The 16,471-nt window shown below is 37.4% G+C and overlaps 1 protein-coding gene across 1 annotated transcript; it reads left to right on the top strand.

Annotated features, from left to right (window-relative positions):
• Positions 1–176: 176 nt before the first annotated feature.
• Positions 177–15,608, top strand: LOC138708819 (arrestin domain-containing protein 17-like). Its single transcript, XM_069839020.1, has 7 exons — positions 177–394; positions 2,554–2,841; positions 7,103–7,314; positions 8,701–8,883; positions 9,064–9,252; positions 11,673–12,048; positions 14,940–15,608. The coding sequence occupies exons 1-7, from the start codon at positions 280–282 to the stop codon at positions 15,065–15,067; spliced, it is 1,491 nt and encodes a 496-aa protein (XP_069695121.1). The 5' UTR covers positions 177–279; the 3' UTR covers positions 15,068–15,608.
• Positions 15,609–16,471: the final 863 nt, after the last annotated feature.

Genomic DNA, 16,471 nt, shown 5'->3' with positions numbered 1-16,471 from the left:
CACAGATGATACTCTCGAGTAATCTGTGGTCCTGCCTGCAGCACCAACGACCTTCCTGGGATGATCACGAACTACTACGTAAAATTTGCCTGCTATAGCAAACATCTATTCTGGCAGTGTGTTTATCGGTACACTAGAATCGATCATTGAGACCTTGTCGATTATCGAATATATGATGGCATAGATATTTTTATACCTCTATTATCATTTGCAGTAGGCTGCAGAAGGCGTAAGGTGTGGTAGGCTTAACAGAAGAATTTGTGCCGACTTCTGTTAGACATGGGGCTTAAAAAATTCCAAATAGTTTTTGACAATCCGTGGTCAACCTATTATAGTGGACAGCCAGTTACAGGACGTGTACTACTGACTGTGGACTCACCGAAAAAGATACGTGGTAAGCATTAATTGTAATAGAAATTCTGTCACATTATAAGACCTTTTAACAGCACATACTTTTCTTCTAATTAAGAAAGAATAAAAAAAAATTGGGTATGCATAGAACTAAATTGTAAATTATATCCATTTTTATCTCTTTCTTTATTTTTTACAAAATTCGTAAACGGAAGTTCTCACTGCATTCCATTCCGCACATACAAGTAGCGCATTCATGGACAGGGATTGTGCTGGTGGGAGAGAAAGTGGGAAGGGCAGAGTAAAGTTCCCAGCATGACATTTCGATATAAAATTACATAGGCCTATATGTAATATGTAATACAATGGAACTATGAATTACACAGAATTTTGAGATTTACAATTAGAGCAGATAATTCCCTAGCAGAGACTTCATCCTACCTTAAGACGTATTCGGTATATTTCACTGTCTGTGGTATATGGAACTGATTTAATGTCTTTCTCTCCATATCCTGGCTACATTCTCACTGTATCGTTGATGAACGGCATGAATTGTTTTGAAGGAGTAGTCCAGCGTCTGATTTTGCGTTTGCGAACTAAATAAATTTGAAAATAAGTCGCTTTTCTACAAACTGGATATGCGTGGAAATGTTCGGTGTTTAGGTGGAGAGGAAATTAAATTCTGTCATTACGTTCAAATAGCAGTTCTTTTTCTTCTGTTTCATTATCTCCTTTTTTTTCTCCATTTTTTTTTTCATGTATTTATTTATTGTCGCTTTAACTTAACAAAAGTCGTATTACTCTCAATTGTTCCCTTTGCTAAATGTACCGACGTTAGGCTAATAATCAAAATTCCGCAGTTTTGAATAGACCTATTAAGAAGTTGGAGCCACAATATGAGCCTGTGAGAGGTAATATTCGAGTTTATAAATAATAAAATTAATTTATTGAAATAATAAATGCAATGATTATAAAAATAATCACATTATTTTTACCTGTACTTATTTATAGTCGCTTTAACTTCTAGGCCATATCGTGACTGTCTCTATTTTACTGTTGGGAATGCTTGTTGCTGATGTACTGTCTATTATTTCGTGATTGTAATTGGGGTTAAATATGGCATTCGTCATTTATTTGAAAATTCGTTATATTCAGACGACAAAAACCACGAAAAAAACTCGACCCTCAACACCGTGGATCGAACCCGGAAGCTCTCGAATGCAAGTCCAATGCAATACCACTGAGCTATCTCCTTCCGTCATCAAACTAGTCCTATTATTCACCACTTGTTACAATAAATTATTAATTCACTATTACGTCAACCAATTTTTAGGAGTTGATGCTGTAGGAATATTTAGATTGTTAACAGGTCACGACTATTTGCCAACACACCTGTATAAAATTGGAACCTTCAACTCTCTAAATTGTATCCTGTGTCGTGAAGACAATTCTACTATGAATAAGGATCACTTTTCGAGTTGTTTAGCTCTCAAGACGTCACCTACAAGAATGCTGACTGGACTTTATTGTGAAGCAAGAAAACAAATGGAATATATCCAAGAATTTGGGCATTAGATTACTATTACTACTACTTGGCTTTAATAACAACTCCAGAAGGAATTTCGGGTTCAACAAATTCCGACATCATTTCCAATATAACATTGTTTATTAAATTCAGAGACTGATAACTTAACATTCTTTTTTTTTTTAAGTAAACAACCCCTAGATACCAAAACAAAACACGCTAAACAAGACATACATACACAAAGCTAATTTCTAACTTAAAACTCTTATCAAAAAGTTTTAATTTATTCAATTACGGACTAGTGTGCCACAAAATAATGTATGAACGTTGGCGAAATTTCATGTTTAAACCTCAGGCCAGAGGCCCTCTGCAACAATCCTGCAGCCCTTGCTATAAACATCTTCACTTCGCCCTTGATACATAAACGATTATATTATAAGCAACAAGTTTGAAGCTACTTATTTATAATTTATAAAGTACTTACTAGCATATGAATAAATTAAAGCGTAAATTTAAAAAACATTAATGATGTAGACCTATATAATGGGCAAAATAAGTAGTCCTAGATCAAATTGTTAAGGTTTTAATTACTGAAATGTATATGATTGTTATTGGTAATAGTATTACAATTTCTAGAAAACATTTAATTTACTAATTACGCTTCCTCCCCTTTCCAGCTCTTGTTATGCATTTCAAGGGTGAAGCTGCTGTCCAATGGAGTGAAACAGAGACGAGAGCCAAACCCAGTACCACTACAGCAGCAAGAACTGCTGCAGCAGCTACAGCAACTTCTACTGCTTCTAATGCTAATGCTAATGCTGCAAATGAAGGTGGTACCGGTGGTGCAGCTTCGGCAGCCACCAGTGCCGTAGCTGCTGCAGCTAGCAGTATTCAGAATGTGACTGTCAATTACTCCTCCCAGGAGCAGTACTTTGAAAACAAATTCAACTTGCTTGGTGGGAGCAGTAAGTATGAGCAGTAATGTAATGTAGTCTTTAAACTTACATATCATTTTAATCTACAAACCTAATTCAGAGGTGATTGCCATAATGCAGTAATGTTGGTATGAGAACGGCAAGGAAACTTAGATGCACAGAAAAAACATACCATGTAACTGCTTTTACCACCACAAATTTCACAATAGTTATTCACTGGGAAAAGAGGAACAGAACAGAACTAATGGGGAGAAGGGTTATATTCAGCCTGATAACTTCATTCCCATTGTGCCCTTTGCCCATCATTTTATATTCCAAAGGGTGGATTTAATGGGATTCTTTTATTATAGGATATCGCTTAATTTTCGTCAAGTTTGACAAATGATTCTGACGTCACAACATGGCCGACGTAAACCAACACGACGAGTAAATAAAACTTACTGAGATATCACCTCAACTAATCCACTAACCTTCTCACATAAGTCGACCTCATGTCACTGAGATATCACCTCAACTAATCCACTAACCTTCTCACATAAGTTGACCTCATGTCACTGAGATATCACCTCAACTAACCCACTAACCTTCTCACATAAGTCGACCTCATGTCACTGAGATATCACCTCAACTAACCCACTAACCTTCTCACATAAGTTGACCTCATGTCACTGAGATATCACATCAACTAACCCACTAACCTTCTCACATAAGTTGATCTCATGTCACTGAGATATCACCTCAACTAACCCACTAACCTTCTCACATACGTCGACCACATGACATCACCCCATTCTCCAATCTAGCCAACATATATTCTCATAAACACACTACCGATATCCTATGGTCATATAGACCCAATTTAATTATGTAAATCTGAAATTGTAACTTGTTTCGGAAGTTAACTCACAGTCCTCAGTAAGTCCTTTCCAGGTTGAGATGTTAAATCCTCCCTTTGTGGACCCGCATAGGATATCTAGGTACTAACATGCCCCATCTTCCGTTATGTCTAGGGTTACCAGGTGAAAAATATAAAAAGCAGTATATTTTACCTGAAAAAAAAAAACAGGACATGATAACGTGATGCTTATTTTCAATATTTCATATAATAAGGTAGGCCTAAATAAATTGTTAATCTTAGTATACAATAAAATTGGTACAAAACTGTTACTGGTAATGATAATAATAAGTTTGTATGCATCTGAAGTCGGACTAGTGTAATATGTAGCTAATCGGCGATGTATGCAATGGAGGGGGAAAGGAACTAGCTACCCTACCCCATTACCTCCTGGCTTAGTTGCCTTCATAAGTGGTGTCTTGTTGGTATCACTTGTGTGGTGTAGACCTGTGTTTGGACAGACTAAACAACAACAATAATAATAATAATAATAATAATAATAATAATAATTATTATTATTATTATTATTAGTTGGATTAACTGTTTAACTGTACAGATTATTAATAAGCTTATAACTTGTTTAATTTCCTGATAATTGGTCTGATGACCTCATTGTTTGAGCAAGGAATGTTGTCATCCAGTAAATCTTGTAGCCATCCACACAGGAATTAACTTACATTTTATAAACCTTTTGGATATGGAACAACAAGTTTTGATGGAGAAATCATTGCAATAAGTGAAAGTCTCAGGAATCTTCTATGCCACATCAATAAAGTTAAGAATTCAGTTATATTGTCAGACTCCAAAGCAGCTATTCTATAAATAGTCTCTAAACACACACCTTCATCTCAAACAGCAGAAATAACTAAAATGCTCTCTCAATTAATATCACTCAATAAAAGAATTGTATTCCAATGGATACCATCCCATTGTGGAATCCTGGGAAATGAGAATGCGGATGCTTTAGCAAAGAAGGGCAGCACTGCTACTTACAGACCTGTTACTAAATCTACGTATTACTCTGTGAAAAGATTTATTAAATCTACATACTTAGACTTCAACAAACAAAATTTGATAACACAATCCCAAGGGAAAAAATGGAACTCTCTGCATCATAATCCACAGTTAATCTGTAGCTGCATTTAGATTGGCAACAGGCCATGATTGTTTGGCCAAACACCTGCATAGAATTGGAATATATCAGTCCCCTAACTGTCCATTGTGCAACTCAAACCAAGAAATGGATTCGGAACACCTCAAAATCTGTGCTTCCGTGGCTGGTCATGATAATATCTTTGAAAAATATTGGAGTGCAAAGGTCAAATGACTTTATTGTCAAACGCCTGGCATTAGAAAACAACAACAACATTTTATAAACATAATTCCTCTTGTGCACTCCAAATATAGACGGTTTCTCTCTTTGATTCACTGAAAATTGACGAGAGAAAAGCAGGACAAATTCTGATTTCCCACTATGCCTGGCCAGATGCAGAACACACTCCCAAAGAAGGAGGGGCATGTCTGACAAAATCCAGATGTCTGGTGACCTTGTCTTCACTCCAGAGCAAACCACATTTCCTTGAATATGACTGACACTAATAATGTAATATTTTATTTGTATCGAAGTTGTGTGTTACAGAATATGGCCTTGACTCTGCCAGGTTAAATAAAACCATTATCATTATCATTATTATTATTAATTCCGGGAATTTATCCTAAGAAGATCCAGACAAGAGGACGATTAGAACATCCCAGACATGGATTCATTTTATCTATAACATAAGAATAACATTTAATGAAATATGCAAATCTGGCTTTCAGGTAGTAGCTCCCTGTAAACCAGGTTTGAATAATTTCAAGGAAAAATTGTTCCGGGGCCGGGTATCGATCCCGGGACCCTTCGCTTAGCGCGCGAACACTCTTCGTTTAATGAAATAGTTCAGTTTTAATATTTATTTTCAGAAGCGTACTCACAATCCCATTTTGTGGTGTTCTTTGTGCTGGATGCGTAACATTAGATAATCGACAATTAATCACATTTGTAGATAATGTAGCAGGCAGTTTCTTTTTCCAGCCAGTCATAGAGTTCCATCCTGTATGTACCTCATATATATGTCAGTTGAAATCATTAAGTTCGTCTTTGAAGAGTCTTTCAATCATGCCTTACCATACAGGATGTAAATAATGATATATATAGTTTGACAACTTCAAGTGAAACCCCGTAAAACACGCCAACTTCCGGAATCTCTCTCTTTCTTTCTTCTCTCTCCCTCGCTCCTCGTCATTCAGTCACCAATCACCACTTAAATATCTGAGAGGGTGTGTGTGGGCATCGCGGCCAATAGAAGAACCACTCTCCAGTATTACCACAATAACGAATTCTTCATTTTTGCCTCGACTGTCGGCTAGGAAGGTTCCATTATACTAGCATTGCAGGCAACTAGTCAACCTTTTAATGCTTTTGTTAGCAGGTTTGACAAACTGTGAGTGGACCTGCAAGTACATAGTGCATAGTGCTCTCTCCCTTCCCCCCCTGCTTTCTCACTTGCTCCTCCCCAAGACAGCCAGCGCTCACGTAGTAACTCGGTCAGGGTTTCAGTTCAATTTGTCAATCTATACATGCAGATATTTGTATAGGTGATAGAGGATACCGAAAATAATAAAACATCTAAAAATTTCACGTTACTCGAACTATAATAAAATAATTAATTATTTTTCTGGCCCTAATATTTTCATGTTGAGTAATATATATTTTTTTTTAATAATTTATTTGACAATTTTTGTACATTGGTACTATCAATTGTGCTTAAATAATTAACATTTCAACAATATGAGACTTGTGGAGAGGGTGTCATCCATTAACGTTCCTCAAAGCATCAACAAATCAATGTCTTTTCCTCTTGAGGCAACGACCAGGCTGTGCAGGGGGCAGGTTCCGAGGAATCTGGTTGATTAAGCTGTTAGAATGTGTTGACAATGTTGCATATAATCGTGTATAGGAAGAATGAAGTACAATCTCTATTTTGGCTAGATCTAGATCTGAATGAAGTGTTTCATTTCTCATGTACCATGGTGCTCCAGTGATTATCCTTAGTGCCCGATTTTGGAATGTTTGAACACGCTTGATTTGACTTATAGAAGCCGATCCCATAATGAACATCCATAGAGCCAAATAGGTTTAAGAAGCATTACATATATTAACCTTTTGTTTGGAAATGAAAGACAAGAGCTGGAAAGTATTGCTTTCAATCGATGGAGTAATATCTTAAATTGGAAAAAGGTCAACAACTGGTGCGAGGTACAGGACTTTGGATGTAAGGATGGAGTTTCGATACAAAAATGAAGAATTTTATTTTATGGTTTACAGTTCTTGAGGAGCAATTTTTTTGTTTGCAGGTGGCGAGGTTGAGTTACCAGCTGGTGATCTGTGCTATCCGTTTGCTACTCATTTGCCTCCAAACCTTCCGTCATCATTTGAAGGAGAGCACGGACACATTCGGTACACTGTCAAGGCTACATTGGATCGGCCATGGAAGTTCGATCAGGAAGCAAAAGCAGCATTTACTGTTATTTCACCATTAGATTTGAATACTCACCAAACAGCAAAGGTTAGAATATTCATTAAATACATCCTTATTTATGTAATGAAATCAGTCACATAACAAAAGAAGTGCAGTAAATTCTTGCATATAAATATAATTCAATGAAGTATCTATCACTGTTGGGGATATTGTCAAATGGAGCAATTTCGGTTTGTGGTGGACCAGTCTTTAGACTGAACCAGTTATCAAGCCAATACTAGGGTTGGATAAAAAGTAATGGCAACAGTTCGATATTTCTGACATGGCTTTATTCACAGGGGTACAACATTTACGTACCTTCTATATAGTCGCCCCCCCTTATTTATTACCTTTTGCCAAATGTTTGGAAGGCGTTGTACACCATCAGCGCGTCCATCTTTGTTGATGTTCCGTATTGACTGCCCTAAAGCACGGATAAGTTCATCTCTGGTATTGTACCGGGTCCCTCGCAGTGGTTCTTTCACTTTGGTGAAAAGATCGTAATCGCATGGATCATGTCGGGTGAGTACGGTGGATGTTCCAGGAGTCCACGTTTTCCATCTGCCTTGGAGGTACAGCGTGGTGCAGTATTACCCCATCAATGTCATACGCCACAATGAACATCTCCTTCACAGCACTTTGTGTAGGGCGCACTTTCTTTGGACCAGGATGCTTCCATTCATTTGATTGGCGTTTCAAGTTTGGTTCATACGAGCGAGTCCAGGTTTCATCCATAGCGACGATTCATCCAAGAAAGTCGTCACCTTCCCATTGGTACCGGTGCAACAAGGCCTTCCCGGAACGCTTTAACCCATCGTGCAACTGTGTGATATGGCAACGCTGCATCGCCACATGCTTCACGCAGTCCCTGAAAACATTCTTGTGCACTACGACCTCGTGCCATTTCAATTTTGATCCAGCAACGTTGCTCTAGTTTTGTAAGAATGGTCTTGACGCTCGCACTATCCCTATGAAAGTCAACATTCTACACACTGCAGTAGATTGACAGAGTACTGTCGCCGCTGGCTGCACTAACTCATCTAACAGTCCTTGTTCATGTCCACACAGCTGGCAGCTCTCGAACGCACCATCGTCACGTGACAGCAGTGTTGCCATTATTTTTTATCCAACCTATGTATATTGTATTACGCTAAAAAGTGTGAAACAGAAGAAAGTGTTATTGCTATACCACTTGTATAAGTGCGACAGCGTATATTATTTGCATCCTGTATATTTAGTTTTCTGATCTATTTCATTAACCAAAGTAACCTTGACCTCAATTACTTTGGATAATCAATATTCTATTGAGTTACTTTCTTACTATCATGTACTTAATCTAGATATTTCTGGGAAAAAAATGAAAACTATGTATATTTATTATTATTATTATTATTATTATTATTATTATTATTATTATTCATGTACTTTACCTAGGAACCAGTGAAGAAAGAAGTGTCGAAACATTTTGGATTTTGCTGTTGGAAATCTGGACCTCTGACAATGACCCTGTCACTACCTGTAGGAGGCTACGTTCCTGGCCAAGATATTCCCATCACAGTGGATATTGAAAATGGCAGTGATGTACCTATAAGAGAAGTCAAGTGTACACTTCGGAAGGTAAGAGGACGCATTTAATTGTTCCAGACTACGAGGAACTAGCAAAAGACAGAACGGAGTGGAAGCGTTTTGTGAAATCGACATGGAGTCAACATGCTTCATAATGTCCTTTGATTGATTGATTGATTGGAGTGGAGTCTGAGTTAATCTTGTGTGTGACATAATGATTTTGTTCCACAGCTTCTTACCTTCACTGTGACCAATCCTAACAAGAGTACCAAGAAGGACAAGATTACGATTGGAGAGCTGGTGTTGGGGTCTGTTGAGCCTCATGCAACGAACAATTGGACGGAGATTCTAAAAGTTCCACCACTACCTCCGTCCAATTTGAATAACTGCAGTATAATTGACTTGGATTACGACCTGAACGTAAGTTTCAGAGGGGGATTTTTAGTCCTGTATCTTATGTTGCATTGTATAGGAATTGGACCTCTGCATTCCCATGGAAATGGCTGATTGGAGCTCACCAATCAGTCTTCGGTTGCGAAGAAGGCAGTCGGGAAATGATTTGCTCAAGCACATGCAGTCGAGATCAGTGGGAATGTTTGCTCAGTTAGTCGCTAGCTCGAGGTTGTTTCACTACAATTACATCACCTTTTAATGCCTGAAACCCAAACAGCCAACAGCCTACCTAAGAAGGTTACCATTTGTTTTTATTTCAGATAGCACGAAAAGCAGGAAGTATTTGAGCATTTAAATAACACAATTCTTTAAATGAAATAATGCTTTATATTATCAATAATGTTATTTAGCATCCTTCTTGTCAAAGTCATTATGTCAGTAATGAAAATGTTTAATGTAGCTTAGTTACTGGTTGTTCTTTATGGTTGTGAATCTTGGACTCTCACTTTGAGAGAGGAACATAGGTTAAGGGTGTTTGAGAATAAGATGCTTAGGAAAATATTTGGAGCTAAGAGGGATGAAGTTACAGGAGAATGGAGAAAGTTACACAACACAGAGCTGCACACATTGTATACTTCACCTGACATAATTAGGACCATAAAATCCAGACGTTTGAGATGGGCAGAACATGTAGCACGTATGGGCGAATCCAAAAATGCATATAGAGTGTTAGTTGGGAGGCCGGAGGGCAAAAAACCTTTGGGGAGGCCGAGACGTAGATGGGAAGATAATATTAAAATGGATTTTAGGGAGGTGGAATATGATGATAGAGACTGGATTAATCTTGTTCAGGATAGGGACCAATGACGGGCTTATGTGAGGGCGGCAATGAACCTCCGGGTTCCTTAAAAGCCAGTAAGTAAGTAAGTTGATAAAGTGTCGTAAAATAACCTACTAAAATAAAAAAAAAAAAACATTGTGTCTGCAAAAAAGGAACAGATTTTGAGATACTCCTCAAATTTCTTCAAAAGAAGACATAATCAGTCACAATATTTAATAAAATTAAACTAAATCTAGGCTACATGTTCACTTTGCTTAACATATTTTTACAATAGTGTATATTAAGAGATGCTTAATCACAGACAATGATTGACATTGGAGCTACTTATGGTATGGCATATGCAGATTCTATTATTCCACAACCAACGACCATATCACGAAATATCAAGGATGGAGCAAACAAAATTCGTGTTAAAGTTACTCCAAAATTAAAAGAATTGATGGAAAAAATGCTATTTGGTTTTAAAATTAATAATTTTTGTTCATTCTTATCTAGAATTTCCTCTTTGGTTTCTTTAATGTACTTACTTTTGTCCTGTAACATTACGAATACAACTGTTACAATAGTAATATACGTTACAAGAGCGGTATGTTGACGTTTTCATGGTCGAGGAAAAGATTGAAAAAGCGAAACGTAGTTGAGCTTTTTTAATTTCCGAGAACATGAAAACAAACATACCGCTCGTGTATCATACATTATTTTGTGCGAAGATCGTTTATTACATACCTGAAAGACGAATTTCTAATTAGTTGCAATGAAATCTCCATGTTGGTTTCTGTTTAATGACGGCAATTTCGGAAAACCAAAATATCTTTCTTCAACATTGTTGCTATAAAATGTGTTCTGTGTTTACAATACTCCAGCAGGCCGTGATATACGTCTGTCTTTTTTTCCCCCAGTCTATAAATGCGAACTTAAAACGAACGGTAGGTTATGTAATGATTTATTTTTCATTTTAATATTTTAACAATATTATTTATATAACATATTGCAGTAATAACATCCGCATCTGGAATCTTGTTGATTTTTTCACGGCTTCCTTAATGTTACTTGTATCAGGAATGCAATAAGTTTCATGGAGTAGTAGACTTTACTTAATTTTTGCAAATATTTAAAAACAATAATTAACATTGCAATTTAGGTGAAATTGCAGTGGCAAGTTTCCAATTTATAATTATTACTATGTTAAACGTCTCTAAAAATAATATGTTAAAAGCCTAAAGCAGTAAAATGAATGTCGCGCTTAAGCGGTAAGAAGAGGGAAATTGTTATGTGTGTTACGTTGGGAATACTGAATGTGGTATTTCACACTTACCGCGTATTGGTTCTTTGTGGAAAACAAGCAAATACGCACGATCTCGCATAAAATATTATAACTGTTCTGTTCAACTAGATGATAAACACGAACACATTTTTTTTTATCTTTTTTTAATGCTCCTTATACTTTATATTTATACTCTTATTGACAACATGATTTGTACCACACGAGTGTATCATGACTCTTGGGTCAGTTGTTTGTATTGGAATGCAGAGCTCTAATAGGAATGTACGGTACTTATTTGTCTTTTGAACATAATAAACACCTCTACATGTAACATCTTCACAGGTTAAAGCAAAGGCTACAAAATGGCACACAAACCTGCAGACCACCACTCCAATCATCCTGGGGACTGTTCCTCTGGCTTCATATCAGCCACCTGTTGCTCCAGTTGGTGAGAAATCTCCAGGAGAAGTGAACGGAGGGACAGCCAATGTCCCTGGTGCACCGGGAACTTTCCCTGCAGTACCAGGAGGTGTTCCTGTTGCACCAGGAGCTGTTCCTCCGGCCCCTGGAGCTGTTCCTGTTATGCCAGGGGCTATTCCTACAGGATATAATGTGCCACCGGCTGCACCAGGCAATACTCCGTGGAACATGCCTCCTGCAGATCCTAATGCTCAGCCACAGGGACAGCCACCTGCACCATCATTATATCCAGACCTCGGTAAGTACAGGTTGTCTGGTTGAGTTCTTCTTCTTCTGAATTAAGGGTATTAAATTACAGCATTTAGGCACCCCATAATCTGGAAATCAACCTACAAGTCCACACCTGTGGAGTAACGGTTAGCAAGTCTGACTGTGAAACCAGGTGACCCGGGTTCGATTTCCGGTCGGGGCAAGTTACCTGGTTGAGGTTTTTTCCGGGGTTTTCCCTCAACCCAATATGAGCAAATGCTGAGTAACTTTCGGTTCTGGACCCCGGACTCATTTCACTGGCACTATCACCTTCATCTCATTCAGACACTAAATAACCTAAGCTGTTGATAAAGCATCGTAAAATAACCTACTAAAATAAAAAATTAAAAAAATCAACCTACAAGATCGCAATGCGACACCAGCCTTGTGATACTAATGGGTTTAATTTCCTGAAATTCCTCAGGAGACAATATATGTTTCCCGAGATAACGATGCCTGATTTGGCTTAGACCTGGGCAATCCAGCAAAATGTGAGATGATGAATCAACCTCTATCCCACATTTCCTACAAGTTGGATCATCACTAAGGTCCAACATGGTCTGGTTGATTTATATGCTGAATATTTCTAGTTGTCCACACCTGTGGAGTAACGGTCAGCACGTCTGGCAGTGAAACCAAGTGACATGGGTTCGATTCCCGGTCGGTGCAAGTTACCTGGTTGAGATTTTTTCCGGGGTTTTCCCTCAACCCAATATGAGCAAATGCTGGGTAACTTTCGGTGCTGGACCCTGGACTCATTTCACTGGCATTATCACCTTCATCTCATTCAGACGCTAAATAACCTGAGATGTTGATAAAGCGTCATAAAATAACCTACTAAAATAAATAAATACTTCTAGTTGAGTACACTATGTGTGCAGGTTATTTTGCGTAGACTTAACCAGGCAAAATGCTATTAAATGTTCTTTGAAATTACAAATACAATATGCACACAAGTGGGTGAGAATATATCGTCGATGCGAGAATGAGTGGCACAAGGAGCATGGGAAAAGGAAAGAAGACTAGGTATTGGGGAAAAAACTAATCCATGAGTCAGGGTGTGGAAATGGGAGAGGAAGTGACAGTACAGATGCCTCAAACTAGCAAGCTGTCTCGTTTGCGCAGGCGCATAGAGCACTTCTCCCCTACCACTGTCCGCCTACTGCTGTGCACTGTGGACTAGAACGGTACAGCTCAGTTCTAATAACAGTTGAGAAGGCTGCATAGGGAGGGTACATCTTGAATATATTGTCAAGAGGTCAACTTTTCAGATAATATGACTATACCTGGGTATCGGAGCCTAGGTGGGCCCCCTCCGTTAGCTCTACTACTTCTCCTCTCCAGGCAGCTTCCTAGTTTGAGGCATCTGTACTCAGCTGTAGAAGTGAACTGGTATAAACAGTAAGATATATATGAAGGGTACAGAGAAAAAACGAACAGCATCACAATTCTCATAAAGGTGACGACATCATTTAATTTAGTATATTACTATAAAATTTATGCGTTTTTCTTATCAAAACTGGTAAAGGAGAATTATCACTACAGATACAGTCATCCTTTCCTACTTTTTCATTAGGAACAGCAATGAATCCCGCAGTAATATATTCAATTAGATGATATCATTCTTAAGAAAATTGTGATTCTGTTTTTTCTCTGTACCCTTCATATATAAATTAGTGAATAAATAATGAACAGCCAAGAACAAGGTAGGATAAGTATTAAATAGACGATGGACAGAGCAGCAAGAGGGGAGATAGCTAGTGGGATTAGGGCAGTTTTATTAAAGTATACTGCAACGAAGTGTTATTTGTAATGATTGTTAATGGTAGCACCGTATATGTGAAAATGTGAGGTTCACCATTACATGTAAGAAATGCTGTGACGAAATATATATCATATCATATCGTCGATTTACAACCAAAACACATTAAGTAAAAAATATTACTTCTGAGAAAAAGGCATATATAATGTACATAATGTACGTGTATAAACTTAAAATGGAAAATTAAATACATATAAAGAAAAACAACTTACTAAAAATAATATTTTGAGGATTCAGTTTTGTCAAGAGCTTTCAAAAAGCCATTTTCTTAGAGGTAACATTTATTACTTAATGTGTTTTGCTTGTAAGCTGACGATGTTACACACAGATGGTTCCTTGAGAAATAGAAACAGATATGTATAGTCGAGACGGTGTTATTCCCGGCGTGACTCCTCCTCTTTGCTTACGTCTCAGGAAGTCAAGGCTCTATAATGTCTAGGTACGTAGTATCGTTCGCCATTTTTGTTCTTTCGTTGCCGAGCTACCAGACAAGGGATCTATTTGCCACACCGTTAAAAATTATCATGTCGTAGCTCCTACGATAATAAATCAAACGCACTGTAATTCAGCAAATAATTGAGCGGCAAATAATGTCCTCATGTGCTTTCTGCGAACGCCAACGAAAGAGCCAAAATGGCGGGCGATTATATTAAATATTTATTGAGCCTTAGGAAATGCTTAACGTCTTCATCAGCGAATCACAAGACACACATGTTTAAATGTAGCCGACCTACAACGTGATTGGCTGCCGGAAATTAGAGCGACAGGACTATAGTGATGTTTTCTCACAGTACATAAGACTCACATCAGGATTAACTAATTTTGAAGCACAATTACTGTTTTTTACGTGTTGTTCAGCTACTACCAGAAGGTTCACTGAACCCAATGTGTATTTGAAATTGATATTTTTGTAAAGTTAAAATTCTGTGACTATGACTACATTCACAATTCAATTTTGCGTGTGCGTGACTTAATATCCGATTCACTCATTCACTCACTTACTGAATAATAATAAAAAAAAAACCTTGTGATTGTTAACATTTTCGATTTTTTTTCAGCTCCAGCAGCATTTTCTGAAAGCATGTTTGGCCCAAAAAATATCAGAGATGCTGGAGACAACCAGTTCACACAGGGAGACTTGGAGTATGCCCCCAGATATCCAGTTTTCAACTTTGAAGATAAATAAACATAACAGAAGAATCCTCTCCACTATACATCGTCCCTTTCAATTAGGAAAACTGAATCTCTTATTCTGAAACCTGATCTGATGCTGAAAGAGACTTCATATTGAAGTTAAAGTGAAAGATCACTTCATTGGTCAAGGGTGAAGACTTCTTACTCTTTTTACGTCTATATTAAAATATTATGAGGTTACAGAATGTTTGCAATTATAGGTTAAGTCTGAATATTTTTAAACAAAAAAGTAATCATAAAGCCTCCATGGCACATAAGAGTAATTATTAATAATTGTGTTTCTGGATGATATGGAGACTTTGCAGTTAAGTGTAGACTGTGGACTCTTACGAAATGATTTTTGAGACCTTCGTTATGTTTTATGGAAATAAAGTGCATGAAATTAGTAAGTTCCTTTATGAAATATGTTTTGTAATGTATACAATAATTGACTGGTAAATGCAGAATGTTAGAATTCACTTTCTAACCAAATAAAATCAATTTTTTTTTGCACTAAAGGAAACAAACCTTGCTGGCTTAAGGCTCATTCACAAAGAAAATTAAACATAATGTAAGCGTTAACTTAAGAATACAAACGTTACGGTAAAATCAAGAAGTCATACCATCATTCACGATGGGAACATAAACATAACTGCTAACATACTTGGTAACCATGGAAACATAACGACGCCATTTCCTCATATTCTGTCGTATACTTCAGCGCTTCACGATTGTTCTGTTTGCAAATCACGTAAGCATAAGCATGAAAGTTTGGAGTTTGCAAACTTTCATGTCAACGTCTTGTACTAGCAATCAGTGTGTACCTATTCACAATGAAAATTAAACATAACCGTAACATAAACACAGAAGTTTGCGCCCAGGCTACCAAATGGGATCATTCACATAAGCATTGACATAAACATTACTGTAAGACGTTAACATGAAAGTTTGCAAATCCAAACTTTCATGCTTATGCTTACGTGATTTGCAAACAGAACACAATCGTGGAGCGCTGAAGTATACAACAGAATATGAGGAAATGGCATCTTGTTATGTTTCCATGGTTACCAAGTATGTTTGCAGTTATGTTTATGTTCCCATCGTGAATGATGTGATTTTACCGTAACGTTTACATTATGTTTAATTTTCATTGTGAATGAGCCTTTATGTAATTACAAGCTTATTCTCTCCAGAGTTCTTAAATACGTGATGCTCGTTTCCCTAAATTGATCAGCAAGTAATCACACAGAGCCATGTCACCTATTTGTGTTTATACTGACGATGTTATCACTCAAGGAAAAGGAGCACTGCTGTTAATGTATGTATGAATAGATTTACTGCAAATGTTACATTGCGCCATCTGCGGAACTGAAGAACCATCACCCACAGTCCACTCTTATCTGCGAAATCTGTATAA

Source organism: Periplaneta americana, chromosome 11, assembly GCF_040183065.1.
Source record: "Periplaneta americana isolate PAMFEO1 chromosome 11, P.americana_PAMFEO1_priV1, whole genome shotgun sequence".
NCBI lineage: Eukaryota > Metazoa > Arthropoda > Insecta > Blattodea > Blattidae > Periplaneta > Periplaneta americana.
This window is presented reverse-complemented; position numbering and strand designations above follow the sequence as displayed.

Bases quoted from the DNA above. Each gene is read 5' to 3' on its own strand.
- LOC138708819 (XM_069839020.1), top strand. From the start codon at position 280: ATGGGGCTTAAAAAATTCCAAATAGTTTTTGACAATCCGTGGTCAACC. The intron at 7,315-8,700 runs GTTAGAATATTC...TACTTTACCTAG, and splicing joins ATACTCACCAAACAGCAAAG to GAACCAGTGAAGAAAGAAGT. The intron at 8,884-9,063 runs GTAAGAGGACGC...TTTGTTCCACAG, and splicing joins TCAAGTGTACACTTCGGAAG to CTTCTTACCTTCACTGTGAC.